This window comes from Crocodylus porosus, unplaced genomic scaffold (assembly GCF_001723895.1).
Source record: "Crocodylus porosus isolate Cpor-Errol unplaced genomic scaffold, CroPor_comp1, whole genome shotgun sequence".
NCBI lineage: Eukaryota > Metazoa > Chordata > Crocodylia > Crocodylidae > Crocodylus > Crocodylus porosus.
In genome coordinates, this window is record NW_017728910.1 from 27,933,348 (window position 1) to 27,947,778 (window position 14,431).

Genomic DNA, 14,431 nt, shown 5'->3' on the forward strand with positions numbered 1-14,431 from the left:
CTCCCGAAAGTCCAGGAAGACGATGCCCACTGCTACCCCTGCGTCTAATGATCTGGTGATCTGATCATAAAAGGCCACCAGGTTGGTCTGACAGGACCTGCCACTGATGAACCCATGTTGGTTGCCCCTAAGCCATATCATTAATGGTATGGCTTCAAACAAGAAAAAACCCTAAAAAGCAAAGAACTGGACAGTGCCCCACTCCACTGTATGTTTAGCCTCCAAATGTGCAGCTGGATTTAACTCGTCACAGGTAAACAGCTGTAAGAGAAGGGGAAGAGAGCTTGACTCCTTTCTTAAAAGAAACTGATGGCTTCAAATACAACCACTGATTTTACACAGGTGGATGCCTTGGAAACAAGAATGACCCTACAGCATCCCAGAGCTTTTGCTCTCCAGGACAGCACAGCTCACGTTAGTAGGGAAAGGGCTGCCAAGGATGGGCACACCACAGCCCCTGCTGCCAGTCACTCTAAGTTACTAATGAGAGCCCAACCGGGAGACACTTATTTGTGACCTGCAGGCCAGGAACGAGATACTGCAATGGTAGCTGCATATGAGGAAACGGGCAACTCAGGGCCACCTAATCTGGGTTACATCCGACAATGGCTGAGGTAATCTGGAAGGATACCTTCAGGTTGGTCATTTTACTTAAGGAATGGTTTGGAAAGCGCTGACCCTGCCTCAGGCAGGTGTCGGACTAGATGTGACCTGTGGAGCTCCCTTCCAGCTCTACTGCTCTAGGATTGCTATGATTTTCTCCGGTTCAGCATCACACCTCTCTTTCATCCCAAACAATGAATCAGCAGCTAATAAGCAAAGCAGCACTTAAGAAGTGAAGACAAGTAGTTCCTTTAACCAGACAGACCCAAGCACAGAGCTGCACTGACCCACAAGGAACAGCTGCAGGTTCATCTTTTCAAGCAAAGGCTGCCAGTGCAGCTTACCTTGATTTGCTCGGCTGACCGACACTCTGACAATGCTGTGAGCTGCCACCATGTCATGCAATATAACATATTGCTGGGAAACGGGAAAAAGCAAATCAGATTAGTTGTACAAATATCCATCTAGGTCCATGCTGCATCACAGAAAAATAAGGCAGAAGGGGCCGGGGGTCCTGCAGTCCAACCCCTCACTCAGAGCGGATCACCCCCTCTCTCAGCCATCTCAGACACGTCAGTCTAACTCACACTCAAAAGGGCCCAATCAGGACGTCTCTGGGTGGTCTCTGCCAGTGTTAAGCCACCCTCATAGGGCAGATTTTGGAAGAACTTTTAAATTAAATAGCACTTGTTGTAATTTAAACTATTTCTTGCCTGTACTCACAGAAGTCTACCACCCTTTTCCTATTTGAAAATTGTTACCAAAGCCTCCTCTCTTCTGCAGAGTAAATACTCCCAGTTCTTCCAGTCTTTCCTCCTGTATCATTTTTCTAGACCATTAATCACTTTTGCTGGAGAGAATCCAAAGAGAAATCTGTCCACCTCTTTCTTAAGAGTGCAGTGCCCAGAGCTGGATGCAGTATTCCCAGCAATGCCTCCCCAGTGCTGAATCGAGTGAAAGACTCATTTCCCCTGACTTGCATATGACACTTGTGAATACATTCTAGTATATGGTTTGCCTTTTTTGGGGGGTAACATTATATTGTTGACTCATGTTCAACTTGCGATCCAGAGCTTTTCCTAAAATACTGCAGCCTAACTATTTTGTGTTTGGGCAATTGATTCATCCTTCACAAGTGCACTCTGCACTCATCCTTCCCGAATTTCATCCTGTTGACTTTACATGGTTCTGAGGTAGTTTTGTCTCCAATCAAGTCTTTCTGGCTCTCAATACACCGCCCTACGAGGTAAAGTATAACCGCACCTAAACTACAGCTGCCAAATGGGCACTGAAAGCGGATCACCAGATCTCTGTTCCACAAGGCACTTCCTCCCCTCAGTCTTCCAAGGAGGAAGCTGTGTAAGGCGGAGCAGCCTGATATGGGGCAGAATGGAAGATGAATTGGCATTTTTCCATTGGTCAGCAGCATCCAAAACACCCATCCTGACCCAGATCAAAGGCTTACCAACAAGCAATGACACTGAGGCTGGGTCCCAAACAGAACATCGACCCCACCCTCTCTTATCCAGCAGAAGAATCTAGATACAAGGACATCCCACATATATGGGGGACCTGCGGCTCTGTATCTGACTGCTGCCAGCCTTTGCAAGTGGGCTCTTCCTTCACGCTCACTAAGTCAAGTCAATCCCGAGGCTGCTGAGACCTCTGGGGTAACTTGTATGCTATAACAACCCTCCTCCACTCTGAAGGCCCTTAGTTGAGTTGTTTTGCATCACTGGTGATTCTTCAGGCAAAGCGATCTGGCAGCGCCCATCTCCTCTCCAGTACGCACGGCCACTGGCGCACAGGGAGCTCATTCACCCTTTGACAGGTCTTGTTTTCAGTCCTGCTGGGTGTCCACAAACCCTCACCCAGGCTAGTGCAGGTGGGGGTGCTGGTTTAGTTACCAACAACCTGACCATGGAACAGGCTGTACTGGTTTACTTGGTACCAGATAGCAGACCAAGAGAGCCTGGGCCAGACAACGAGGCCAAATCTCATTTAAGCAACTAACTTTGAAATTATAAAAAGTATCTTCATTAAAGAAAGCACATGAAGGACTTGGGTGAAAAGCTCTGTTGTATTAATTAGCTGGCCTTATTTACGTTATTTGAAAAGATTAATTACAAAAAACCCAAATTCCATCTTAAAATGACAGAAACAACTGACAAAGATAACCATTGCAATTTGAACTGACCTTTCTAATGGTGTAGAGTGAGCTAATGATGGATATTACAGACATAACGACAATTGCTAATGCATAGTAGTAATACTCATCAGTGATCCACAATATCACACTGAATAGCTGGAAAATGTAAAAGGGGTTGAGGACCTGCAATAGAAAACATTAAAGTCACATACTGTCCTGGGCAGAATTAAGTGGTGCAGAAAGACTTTTCAGCTCCTTGTACATGACAACCACTTTATAAAACTTTGCCCATGCGCTTCCTGTTTCCCCACTACCAATTCACTTCATATGCCAGTGTAAAGTCCAGCAAGCCTTAGGACAGTGATTTCCAACTTTTAAGAGGGACAAATGCCAAAAGTCACAAAGTTCTCAACAAAGTCAATGGGAGCAGTGTGTTAAGTGAGAAAAAAAACTGTTCCAAAAAATTCTCCTGCCCAGTACCCTGCCCACCTCCCTTGGGGTCAAGATTTCCCATCCAAGTTCTGCTAAACCAACTGTGTGGTTTTTCTGCTATCCTGCTGTTTCATATCCACATTGCTCCCTCCCGCTACGCTAATACTTTTCTCTACGGTTGGGCAATTTTAAAACAACCATGCAGTCAACACACTGGCTAAAAAGGGATTCGTGGCAGTCGTCACTGGACTCCTGTCTCAGGTTGAACAAGCCATTTGGGGCTTCGGCCCTGAATAACCTGAAAAGTGTCCCCCTTTGGAGGTCACGATAAATAGCCCTAAATCCCATAATGCTAGATCTTTATCAGTATATGCAAGAATAGGACAGGTTTATCTGACATATTAAGATTAACTGCACTCCCCAAGGTCTGTCCAGTCTCTTTTTTCTAAGGAGCCCATGGTAACAGAGCTCAACAATTTTGCATACCATGTTGCCCCTAAGACAGAAAAGTGTGAGTCAATTGTTCAAACCTCTATTTACCAAGAGACGAGAACAGTGGAACAGGAGAAACGGGATCTGATTAAATGAGTCCGCTGCAATCCACACTCTGTTTACAGACCCTGAACAGCATGCAGGTCTCCCCACCAAATGCTGCTCTCTCCAATGCTCTTGCTAGTTCAGACACAGAACTGGTCTTTGGCCCTACACAGTTTGCAGGCTCCCCTTCATATTGCCGAATCAAGCCAGTTTAATTTCTATGCAAATATTTTTTTCCCTTGACCACAATCACCAATTGAAGCCTCACCCCTGTTCAGCACCCCTCCAAGTATTTTAATTCTACAGAATAATTTCTTAAAGTGATCTTACCTCCTTAATCAGAAGCTTAAAAATGGAAGGCACTTTCACAGCAATTTCATTTACTCCATAGAATAATTTTCTATATTGAGGAAGATCCAAAGAGACATTTACACTCTGGCTGCGGATAATCTATACCATACTTATATTTAATAACCTCCATTATTTTAAAGAAGTTATATTCACAGTAATTTGAGAGAATATTAGGTTCTTTCTCAGTCTGCAATCCCTTAAAAAGTCAGATATGGATGTACAAAATATAAATGGTGGTTGAAAAACAGACAAGAACAAAAATATATCTCTGAATGACAGACTAAGTCTTCAAAATCCAGACACTGAATTCTAACTTAGGCTCAAATTGAGCTATAATTTAATTTTCTGGACAAAAAACAGAGATGTCAAGAAAACAGACAAAATAACAGAATTTAGTTCTCTGCTAAACTGTAAAGATTGCAGCAGTGGGCTACTACACTGAGATATACGATACCCCAAAATATGTAAATTTAAACAATAATTAGAAAAAATGTTTTAAAAAATTAATGGACAGTTATCTGGAAAATAGCAAGCATGCAGAAAAACTGGATTTAATAGTGACAGGAAATTATGAACAAGTATGATGCTGGCCTTTCCAAGATATAAAAGATGATAGTCACATGTATAACTTAGGAAGTAATGCGTCATTATATAAAAACTTGCAGCACTCTGTGGAGCTGCAGTTATTCTACAGACCCCATCCCGAGAGCCAGAGCAGGGACTCTTATGAGCTAAGGCTTGTGTATAAAACTTCAGTATTCTGTGTCATTGCTCTGCTGCACAGTGTTTACACAGCCCACCTTCCCTCTCACTTTTTTCCACACCTGTGCACATCCGTGTCACATCTGTGCAGGCTGTGGTTTATGCTAAAAAAATTTGGAAGGCAAAGATACTTTCTATAAAAAAAATCTTAAACCAATCACAAGCATGTTCTGACATGAGTCAGCAAAATAATTCCTCTTCATTTTCAAATATCAGCATTTATAATCCCACTGCTGAAGGCAGTGATATTGGTGGGGGAAAAAAAGCCTGACAGAGGTAAGACAACAAAAAATGTTTCCATCCACATTCAGCACTGGTGTGAACAATCAGAGGGAGACCAAACACTCTTCATTTTGCTACGATTCTCCATGCAAGGCTATCTGTAAGCACTCCTGTACATCCCTGACAACTTTTAGAGTCATATTTTAACTGGAATGTGGTATCATTACCTGTAATCATGCACCACCTTAGTCAGTCCCGTACTGTGGTCAGCATGAATTGAAGAACAGGAAACAGAGTCATCCAGTCCTCTAAATAATTGGAGAGCAAACAAAAATTAATCAAGTTTGAATATGAATCTTCTGGACTATCGCTATTTTTGGTTTTGTTTTAAATAACCCATAAACTTCTCAGGACTGCTACCTTACAGTGCAAGATACGTTGCTCAGGAACATTATTAAAACTGTATATTAGTAACTGTCATGTGATTATATGGACTCTCTTCCACCCACTTCTTGCCATATTATTGTATGCATCAATGAAATAATTTAAAATAAAAGCAAAGTTCTGATTTTACTTCACCAACCAAGATATTTAATAGCTTCTGGTTGATCTTTAATTTGAGTAAGTTTTAAAAAACTAAACATTGGCATAAATATTGGAAGCTGCTGCTTCTTCAAAAAAACAAAAAGCAGAAAGATATTGAAGCTGTATTCAGAAAACATGGGTACAGGTTTGTTTTTATTTAAATACTTGTTCCCTTTGCCTCTGAAATGAGAACTGGAAACATTTTGATAACTGGATGGACATTTTAACTACCTCTACAGACATGACTATTTTGAACAGTCTCTGTTAAGTCACAGAAGTTAGGCTATGTTAAACATACTTCTTCCAGCCACAGACCACTTCCAAAAGACAGTGCTCAGACACGACAGACATTTTCTACAATATCCAGAAGACGACCAGTTGACATTGCACATTCAGAACCATTCCATTAACATCCCTTCTTCGTAAGATCTGCCACGCAACTGCCTATAATTATGGTAGTGTGAATGTAAAGCAATAAACCAGAACCATTCAATATCTTCGAGAAATCACACGGCCAGATTGGTATTGCTCAGTAAAGAGAGCACCCAATGCAAGATGTACAGCTACCAAGTCAAACTGATTAAGAAGGGTCAAGGTGGAGGCAAAAAAGCTCTAACACGTGGAGCATGGAGAAAGTATTAAAGCATCCTCATCTACCAGACATTAGAAGTATGCTCCTAGCAATTCTTCTTATTTAATGTAGCAGTTAACTCCATGATTAGCTTCTTCAGATGCCATGCTCTTCTGTTTTCAGTGTTGACTCAGGCTATGCTCCATCTGCTTTCAATAAGAGGTGAACAGAACTCATGGAGTTCAAGGTTTTCCTAGCTATAGTTGGGGTTCATAAACTAACATGCATAGGCAATGTTTTGTCTCAATTTATTCATGTGTTTCCCTGTCCTACATCTCTAATGGTGATTTTTCTTTTTTCAGGCCTCCAAATAGACCTTTGTTCTAATTATTAGGGATAAAGGGGCAACCCCAAAGCTAGACTAGATACTGTGGACAAATGTGTCTGTACATCAAGCTCGTGACAGCATGGTGTGCATTACAGAGATATGGTGTACAATATAGGGATACCTGTATTAAGTCAGACCTCAGGCTTGTCCCTAGTCATGGAGCTGATCTCAGCCCAATTCTTTGGTGAGTGCTTTCCTCTTCCTTGCTCTGTGCGCTTTGATTCCACCTCCCTGGAGCGGTCTCCTCTTCAGCCTGTGCTCTGTTATATCCTAGTATTTCTGTCCCCTTTTTATTCTTAAGTCCCGTTGAACTTTCCAACCCACAATTTTCAGCTGGGTTTCAGAGCCATCCCACCAGCCCCTCGCTATAACAACTGCAAGCCACACAAACAGGCAAAACAGGCTCCCCAATCACCAAGAACAATCATTTAACACAAGCCTGTCATTTCCCATGTACCGAGTTTAGTCTATCACCATCAGAACTGGCTCTGGAACAAACTTCTTTGAAAGGTAAACCTGTGTTTTTACTGGTGTCCCTGGCCCCATCTCATTTTGAAGCCAATCAGACTATTTTGCAGCCAGCTGCAGAGAAGGGAAGACATTAGGACAGACTCCTGTTCATGCTGCCTGGCAGCAGGAGGAACAAGGGCTGGCAGGATGTGCCAAGAGGGCAGGGGTGACCTCTACTTCCCACCTCCCCTCCACATGACAGGGCTCAATCAGGCAGTGGCCCTGCCTTCCTGCAAGGCTGCAGTGCAAGGTGCTAGCAACCCAAAAAGACTCCCCAGCTCCTTTTCCCCTCCTCCTAAAAGAGCACCCCAGCTGCTCCAAAGCGGGCTCCGTGTCCCAGAAGAGAGGAGCCAGGAGCAAGCAGGCTCTCCTAGCACTAATTCAAAAGGTAGAAAGCAAGGAGGTCCCAGACTGCGAGAAACCCAACGCACTCACAGCCTACTCCACTCCGTGCTCCCCTTCTTCCCCAGTGTGTTAGGGAGCAAACTTGCTGGCTGCTAAATCAACCACCTTCCCCCTTATTTAGCAGCTATAGCTGGCTCCTGGGCTCCATCCCTCTGCACCTTGGGAAAGGGGAACCGAGGGGCCCAGAGAAGTTAAGGAGTCTACCTCCTCGCCAAGCCACCTGCCCAAAACCAGAAATGCAGCACACTCAAATAGGGCAGAAGTCCTTCAGAGTGGGACGCACCACAATGGAAGTGTCCACACTTATTACAGCGTCTGCTTGGAAGTGAACGCTATACTTACTGCTCCATGCAGACCTTCTGTACCCAGACCTGTTATTACAGGTACCTAATCTTTATGGAGAACCCCCCCCATGCTTAGTTTGTGTACAAAGGTAGATTGAAAAGTTTGGTAAAGTATCCAGTTGGTTGAACTGTGCAGTATTAGGAAATACTTCATTAACTGTAAGAAAGAAAATAAGAATATCTGTCCCCAAGAAAAAACACAAGTTGTTGGTTCCCTTTACATTTGTGCCATTGCTTCACTGTCCATCAAGTTTTCCCAGCCGTACAACGGTGATAAAATGTTGGCAGGATAGTGTTGTCAGCCTGAGATGCACGCTCTGTTTGCTTGCAGTTTTTTTAAACATTTCTACACCAGCAAAATCCCGTGTATAAACACAGTTTTACCAACACCAAGGAGTACTTCTGCCAAAGCAATGCATGTCACCCCGGGAACCAGTATGAGTTATATGCCCAAAAGCAGGCTTTTGCCAGTATTAAGTGTTTATACTACAAAGCTTTCCCAATTAAGTTCTTTGGCTGCAGACTTGGCTTAATGTAGCGGGAATGTGACGGATTAGTTCTTTACTGTTTTCAGTCCTTCATTTTCAGATGAAAAAATGCTAGAAATGCCAAGTATTATCATCTGACCATTCTGGGGCCATGCTGCATGCTGTCATTAGCTAGTCAATACCTGCTTCTCCACAAAGTGATGAACCATTTTCACACGTACCTACATTCAAATCCCAGTTTGGAAACCTCCCCATGAAGTCGTGAATTGTCTGCTACACAGAGCTGGGCTCCATGAACCCTTTGTGCACCCACGTGGCACATACACAGCCATATAACTGCACATTTGGGCACTCGGGTGCCCTTGGGAACTCCACATTGCCTGCACTAGGCAACCAAGCCCACTCAGCAGGGCTGCACGCCAGCTAGACAGGTCCCAAAATTTTATCTGTGGACCCCAAAGAGAGGGAGGCAAGGAAGAGATGAGGACAAGGAGGAGGAGCCTCCTACCTGTTAGCACAATAGCCTAATGGTTAGAGCACTTTCTTAGATAGCAAGACACCCAGCTTCTGGGCACCCCTCACGCAGGGAGCATCTGAACCTCCATTTCCTGCCTCCCAGCAAAGTGCTCTCACCACAGGGAAGGGAAGGTGAGAACTCACCCCAGCCCACTCCGCGCTGCCCGGCTGGGGTATGTGGCACTAGGGGAAGAGCACAAGCCAAAAGATGTTTGGCTCAGTGAGACAGCTGCTGCCCTGGACCACACGAGGATGCGGGGGCTGGGTTCTTGCCTCATCCTCTGCTCCAGCAGGACCAAAACTAGCCCCGGGCAGGAGCCTTGTCAGGCTAAAAGCTGAAAGGGGCCACCTCCCATCCCCCCAATCACTTCCACTGTTCTATTTCACCAAAAATTGGGTCTGGGTGCCAAAAACAACAGTTGCATCGCTGCATCTGCACCGCCTGGAGTGCAAGGGGTAAACAGGATCGCGCCCAAAGGGTTTCAGACACACAAGGGCCAAAGGTGCATCCTTTCTGCTACAATAGTCAGCTATGTTTAATAGGGGAACAATTCCACGTACGTTTCCTGTGTTTACCGTTCTGAGCCGAGTGCTGGATTGTGGTGAATGTTCTTGGAGTACAAAGTCATGTGCTCAAAAGTTAGGAAATGCTCAGAGGGCACATTCAAGCTGCCCAGGAAGCCTTTATACTCCTCCCTGGCAGGTCTGCACCTGGACACCATCTCTAGATTACCTTGTTCCCAGGTGTTTTGCTCAATTCAGTGCACAGGAGGGATTTGGTATTTCTTTTCATCCTCAACATCCAGCGCATGGCCCACATGCCAATCCAAACCCTGCCCTGAACACAGAGTCATTGCTTTCACTGCAGGCTTTTCTACGGTGGGCTCATGGAAATCGTGTTTCTTTACATTCCCTTGACGATTTAGTGATGGAAGCGGGTGGCCTGGAGGAGCCGAGGCAGGAACATTCAGGAAAATGTGGGCATTTTGAGAAGCCTGGGGCCTTATTTCTGGTAGTGCTTTGGGTTTTCTAGACCTTTGTGTGACAGAAGAGCTCCCACTCACTACATGTGCTTTCTAGAAGCCCCAGCCATGCTGCAAGTCTGATCCCAGGTGTGTCAAAAAACAGGAACGGGGACAGCCAGTGAATTCTGTGGCTTATGAGGCTTCTTCAACATCACACAGGACCTCTAGGGCAGAGGTGGGATAGCATACAGCTGCTGTGACAACAAACCCATCTTTCCTTTCTGACAGTCCCCAGGCACATCCACCACATACCTTCCAACTAATGCAATAAAGAAAGCAGGGTCCTGTAGACAGCCCCAAGTACTACACGTCCAGATTCATTCCCAGCATACAGGAGAGGAAATTGTGCGTGCTGTTTCCATGCTAGGCACCAGCAGCTCCTGATGCCCAAGAGGTGCAACCATACAAACATCCTACTCTGCCCTTGCAGCCCTGGAATAGCGAGTGCTTATTTCTTTGGTGGGAGCCACACATATGCTGTCCAGCCCAGTATTCATCAGCTGTCAAGGGATGAAGCATGCTAACTGTAAAAGCAATCTTTAGAAAACTTAGCTTCCAGGATCCAATAAACCTCCATGGAGCACATGCAAGCAGATCTTTCAGAAAAACGTGAGATGCGTCTCTAAATACCTAATCAATCCCTCAGCCCAAAGGTATGTCTCTGCTCAAAAGTACAGAAGTTTGTAAGTTGTGTTAAGAAGTTGAAAGGGATTAAGAAAAAAGTGTATTTTCCCCCCATTTTTCTTTTTAATCAAATGGGTGAATCTTTTTAGCTGTTTTGGAGTTTATCATCATCTTTGTTATAGAATCATGAAAAATAAGGATTGGAAGGTGCCTCAGGAAGGTCGCATCTAGTCCAAACCCCTGCTCAAAGCAAGATCAACCCCAACTACATCTTCCCAGTCAAGGCTTCGTCTACCTGAGTCTTCAAAATCTCCATGGATGGAGACTCCACCACTGCTCTGGGTAACCTGTCCCAGTGCTTCACCACCCTCCTCATGACAAAGTTTCTCCTAATATCCAACTTCAACTTTCCTTGCTGCAACTTGAGCCCATTGCTCCTTATCCTGTTATCTGCCCCCCATGAGACCAGTACAGCTCCATCCTCTTTGCAACCCCCTGCAGGGACTTGAAGGCGGCTATTCAAGCCCTCCTCGGTCTTCTCTTCTCCAGACTAAATTAAGCCCAGTTCCCTCAGCCTCTCCTCACAAGTCACCTGCCACAGCCCCATATTTTCTGTTATACTTTAGCCTGAGGCGGAGACCCAGCAAGGAAAATTTCTACCTAAACAGCCTAAGTTTGGCCAAGTCATAACTAGCAACCTAAAAGAGGGTCCTGTAATACCCAGGGCACCTACACCAGCTAAATTAAAATAACCTGTCATCTAACAATAGTTTCACAGTTTCATAGTACTTAGAGTCAGAAGGGACCTAAAGAGATCATCAGGTCCGACCCCCTGCCCCAATGCGGGGTCATGTATATATATGGTAAGTTTACTGGTGTTCACCAGCTAGGATAGACAAGTTCCTTATTGCTGATCCTATCATTTCTTTCATGGTTTTGACCTGTCAATAGGCCTGGCTGAAGGGGTTCTGGATGGGCCTAGTCTTCACAGACACAACAACATGACAGCTCATAGATTCATAGATGTAGGGTTGAAAGGGACCTTGTAGATCTTCTAACCCAACCCCACCCTGGGCAGGAGAGAAAACTGGGCTCAGATGACCCCAGCCAGGTAGACTCCTCTTAAAGACCCTCAGGGTAGGAGTCAGCACCACTTTCCCTGGAAGTTGGTTTCAGATCCTAGCTGCCCTGACTGTGAAGTAGCATCTCCTGATGTCTAGTCTGAATCTACTCTCCATCAATTTATGGCCATTATTCCTTGTTACTCCGGGAGGCGCTCGGGGGAACAAGGTCTCTCCCAAACCCTGCTGGTCCCCCCTAGTGAGTTCAATAGACGGTCACCAGGTCCCCCCCTCAGCCTTCTCTTGTGGAGGCTGAACAGGTTCAGGTCCCGTAGCCTGATCAGTTACAGTACCACCATATTCAATTTAAATTTGCTTCATATATATGGAATAAAATGGGTTTTCTTATGCTTTTGCCACTGCTTGTACTCTGGTGCTTTGATCTCTTTAAACCTGTGGCATTGTTAACAGCTTTTCATATTGCTTTTTTACATGTATCTTAGAAAGCAATGTTTGTGAGGTGATGGAAGCAGTAGGCTTTCACTTGTGTAGCCATGTTCCCCAGAAGTAGAACTATTTTGCTTCTCGTTTCTGGAGAGCATGAATTATGTCCTATGATCCTCTTAGTCTTTGGAAATGTCTGACCAGATGGCTGTTCAGTGCAGTGAAATGGTGATTAAGACAGGCTAAGCAAGGTTATGACAGCAGTTAAGCCTTTTAGCCATTTGGCTGTTCTACTCAAATGGAGTATGGGAGGTGTGGAAGTAAATCAGAATGGACTCGCTCAAAATACATCCACTGCAAATTAAGATATAAGAACTACACCATTAAATAGCAGACTGAAAAGAAAATTACTCTTGTCAGTAGCAGGGAACCAGGACATAGTTAATTACTGGGGTAAGCAAAATTAGGCTGCTGAAAACCAGATGCAAATTAAGAAGTCGCAGAGCAACGAGTCCCAGTTTGTCATTCTAGAGAAAGGGGCACCAGGCTAAACGAGAGGTGGAGAGAGAACTTGGAGCCCCTGGAGACACGATGCAGACAGAGAGAGGACCTGAACCTCCTTATGTCCCACATATGGAACTGTCATCAGCTCCAGGGATGCTCCAGGACACCTTAAGGGTCGGCACCTGCACATCGTAGGGGCCAAGAAGCACCAGCTGTAGAGGTACACCCCTGCACAGCACTCCTCCAACAGCATGCCAAGCCCCCTTATTGAGGGGGTGTATCAGTTAGCCAGATTCACCAAGACCCTTGCTGCCATTCAGAAGAGGTTTAGGCTAGCTATCCTGATCTTCACTGGCTCTAACCAGACAGAGATATTCCAGTGGGCTAAAATATAAGATCAGACTAACTTGTCCTTTCCCACAGAACATTTTTGGGCCTAGTTACAGCTACCAAAAAAAGACACACATACCTGCTCTATGACACAAGAGAAAAGTAGAAGCATTCTTACTTTATGACATCAAAGCTTTGGACTGCATCGTTCCAGAAATATTTCACGCTGTGGTGTGAGAAATAGCGAATCTGTAAGTCAAATAAAAGCAGTTGGGGACAAAGCTGGCACTATTTGACAATTATTTTCCATTTAAAATTTTGCACTCCTGCTCAAAATTTCTAAAACTAACTTAAAAAGTGACATACATTCTAATTTTGAAGAGGAGACAAAGTTGCTACTACGTGGCGTCATTATTATTTGTACAATGTTTTATGCAGTGTGACTGTTTGCTTTCTAATATCCTTACTCTTTCAGCAATCCCAAAACATACTGAAACAAAAGACCTTTGTTTTCTGTAACCCTCACCCAACTAACTTCTCCGGCAGCCTCAGCAGGACATGTATTGAACTGCACACATGGTTTGTATATTCTTTTCTTACAAGCCTCAAAGACTAAAGATTCATACACCCCAGGTCCACTTACAGGCAAATATTTTTGAGGGCCATTTTTGTTCTCTTCAGCCAGGTTTTCAAATACATGAATGCTATGGCCATTCGAAACCTTGTCTTGAGGAGAAGCAGGACTTTGCAGCGGACTGGTTCCTAGAGAAAGCACAATGCGAACCTTTGCACAAAACCATATCCTGAATTCATCCTACAAGATTAAGAGAAAAGATGGAGAATATTAACATCTAAGGAAACACAGAAGGGAGTTCAGGGATTGATTTCTTTCCTTGAAGTACCAAAACTGAGTTGAAAAAGCAAACCAATTACCAAGGTTTACTGAAGTGGAAGGGACCCTGGGTTTGACACTAATTACCCCCAAAGTTATTGTTTTCCCTCATCAAACTTCAACATCACACAATTCTGGAAGCGCTGAAGTAGGGTCCCTTCCACCCCCTAAAAACTATGAAACTAGCATCAGAATGGGCAGATCTCCACCTTCCCAATGGGATCTAGAATACTTACTTATTTTCTATGGAAATGGCAGGGCTCTAAGTCTCACTTCTGGTTCTTCAAGGATTAGAAGTATGTAACAAAATGGATTCACATACTTTTTTCATTTAAATAGATAGCAATATTGTCACATATTTTTTGCCTCTCCTGTTTATATTGTCTGCATGCAACTTCGTATTAGTGTTATACAAGCAATGGCACAGCAGGCTGCACTTAGAGCCAGCAGCTAACTTCCCCATGTGCCTTCTGCTTACCCTCAGACTAATACAGCTAACTAATGATTGGATTATGCCTGAATTTACATCAGACAAACCTTAACTATAGAAGATGACACAGAGAGCTGTGCAGAGCCTTCTTCAAATGGGAAGAAAACCCAATCAAAACTCTGAATTCCAGTTTTTGTTCTGAACCAGAAAGGAAATCCCAAAAAGGTGCTTTGAAAAAAGCCAGACTGCCTTAGTACA

At 44.3% G+C, this 14,431-nt stretch overlaps 1 protein-coding gene across 2 annotated transcripts in view; it reads right to left on the reverse strand.

The window, feature by feature from the left end:
* ATP13A3 (ATPase 13A3) overlaps positions 1-14,431 on the reverse strand; it is an 88,761-nt gene that overhangs the window by 41,091 nt on the left and 33,239 nt on the right. For both annotated transcript variants that reach the window (XM_019532934.1, XM_019532935.1), the window contains exons 5-10: positions 13,495-13,665; positions 13,030-13,100; positions 5,284-5,364; positions 4,052-4,121; positions 2,801-2,935; positions 948-1,020 (exon numbers count right to left, since the gene is read on the reverse strand). In XM_019532934.1, coding sequence (XP_019388479.1) covers positions 948-1,020; positions 2,801-2,935; positions 4,052-4,121; positions 5,284-5,364; positions 13,030-13,100; positions 13,495-13,665 — 601 coding nt within the window. The remainder of the gene's footprint in view (positions 1-947; positions 1,021-2,800; positions 2,936-4,051; positions 4,122-5,283; positions 5,365-13,029; positions 13,101-13,494; positions 13,666-14,431) is intronic.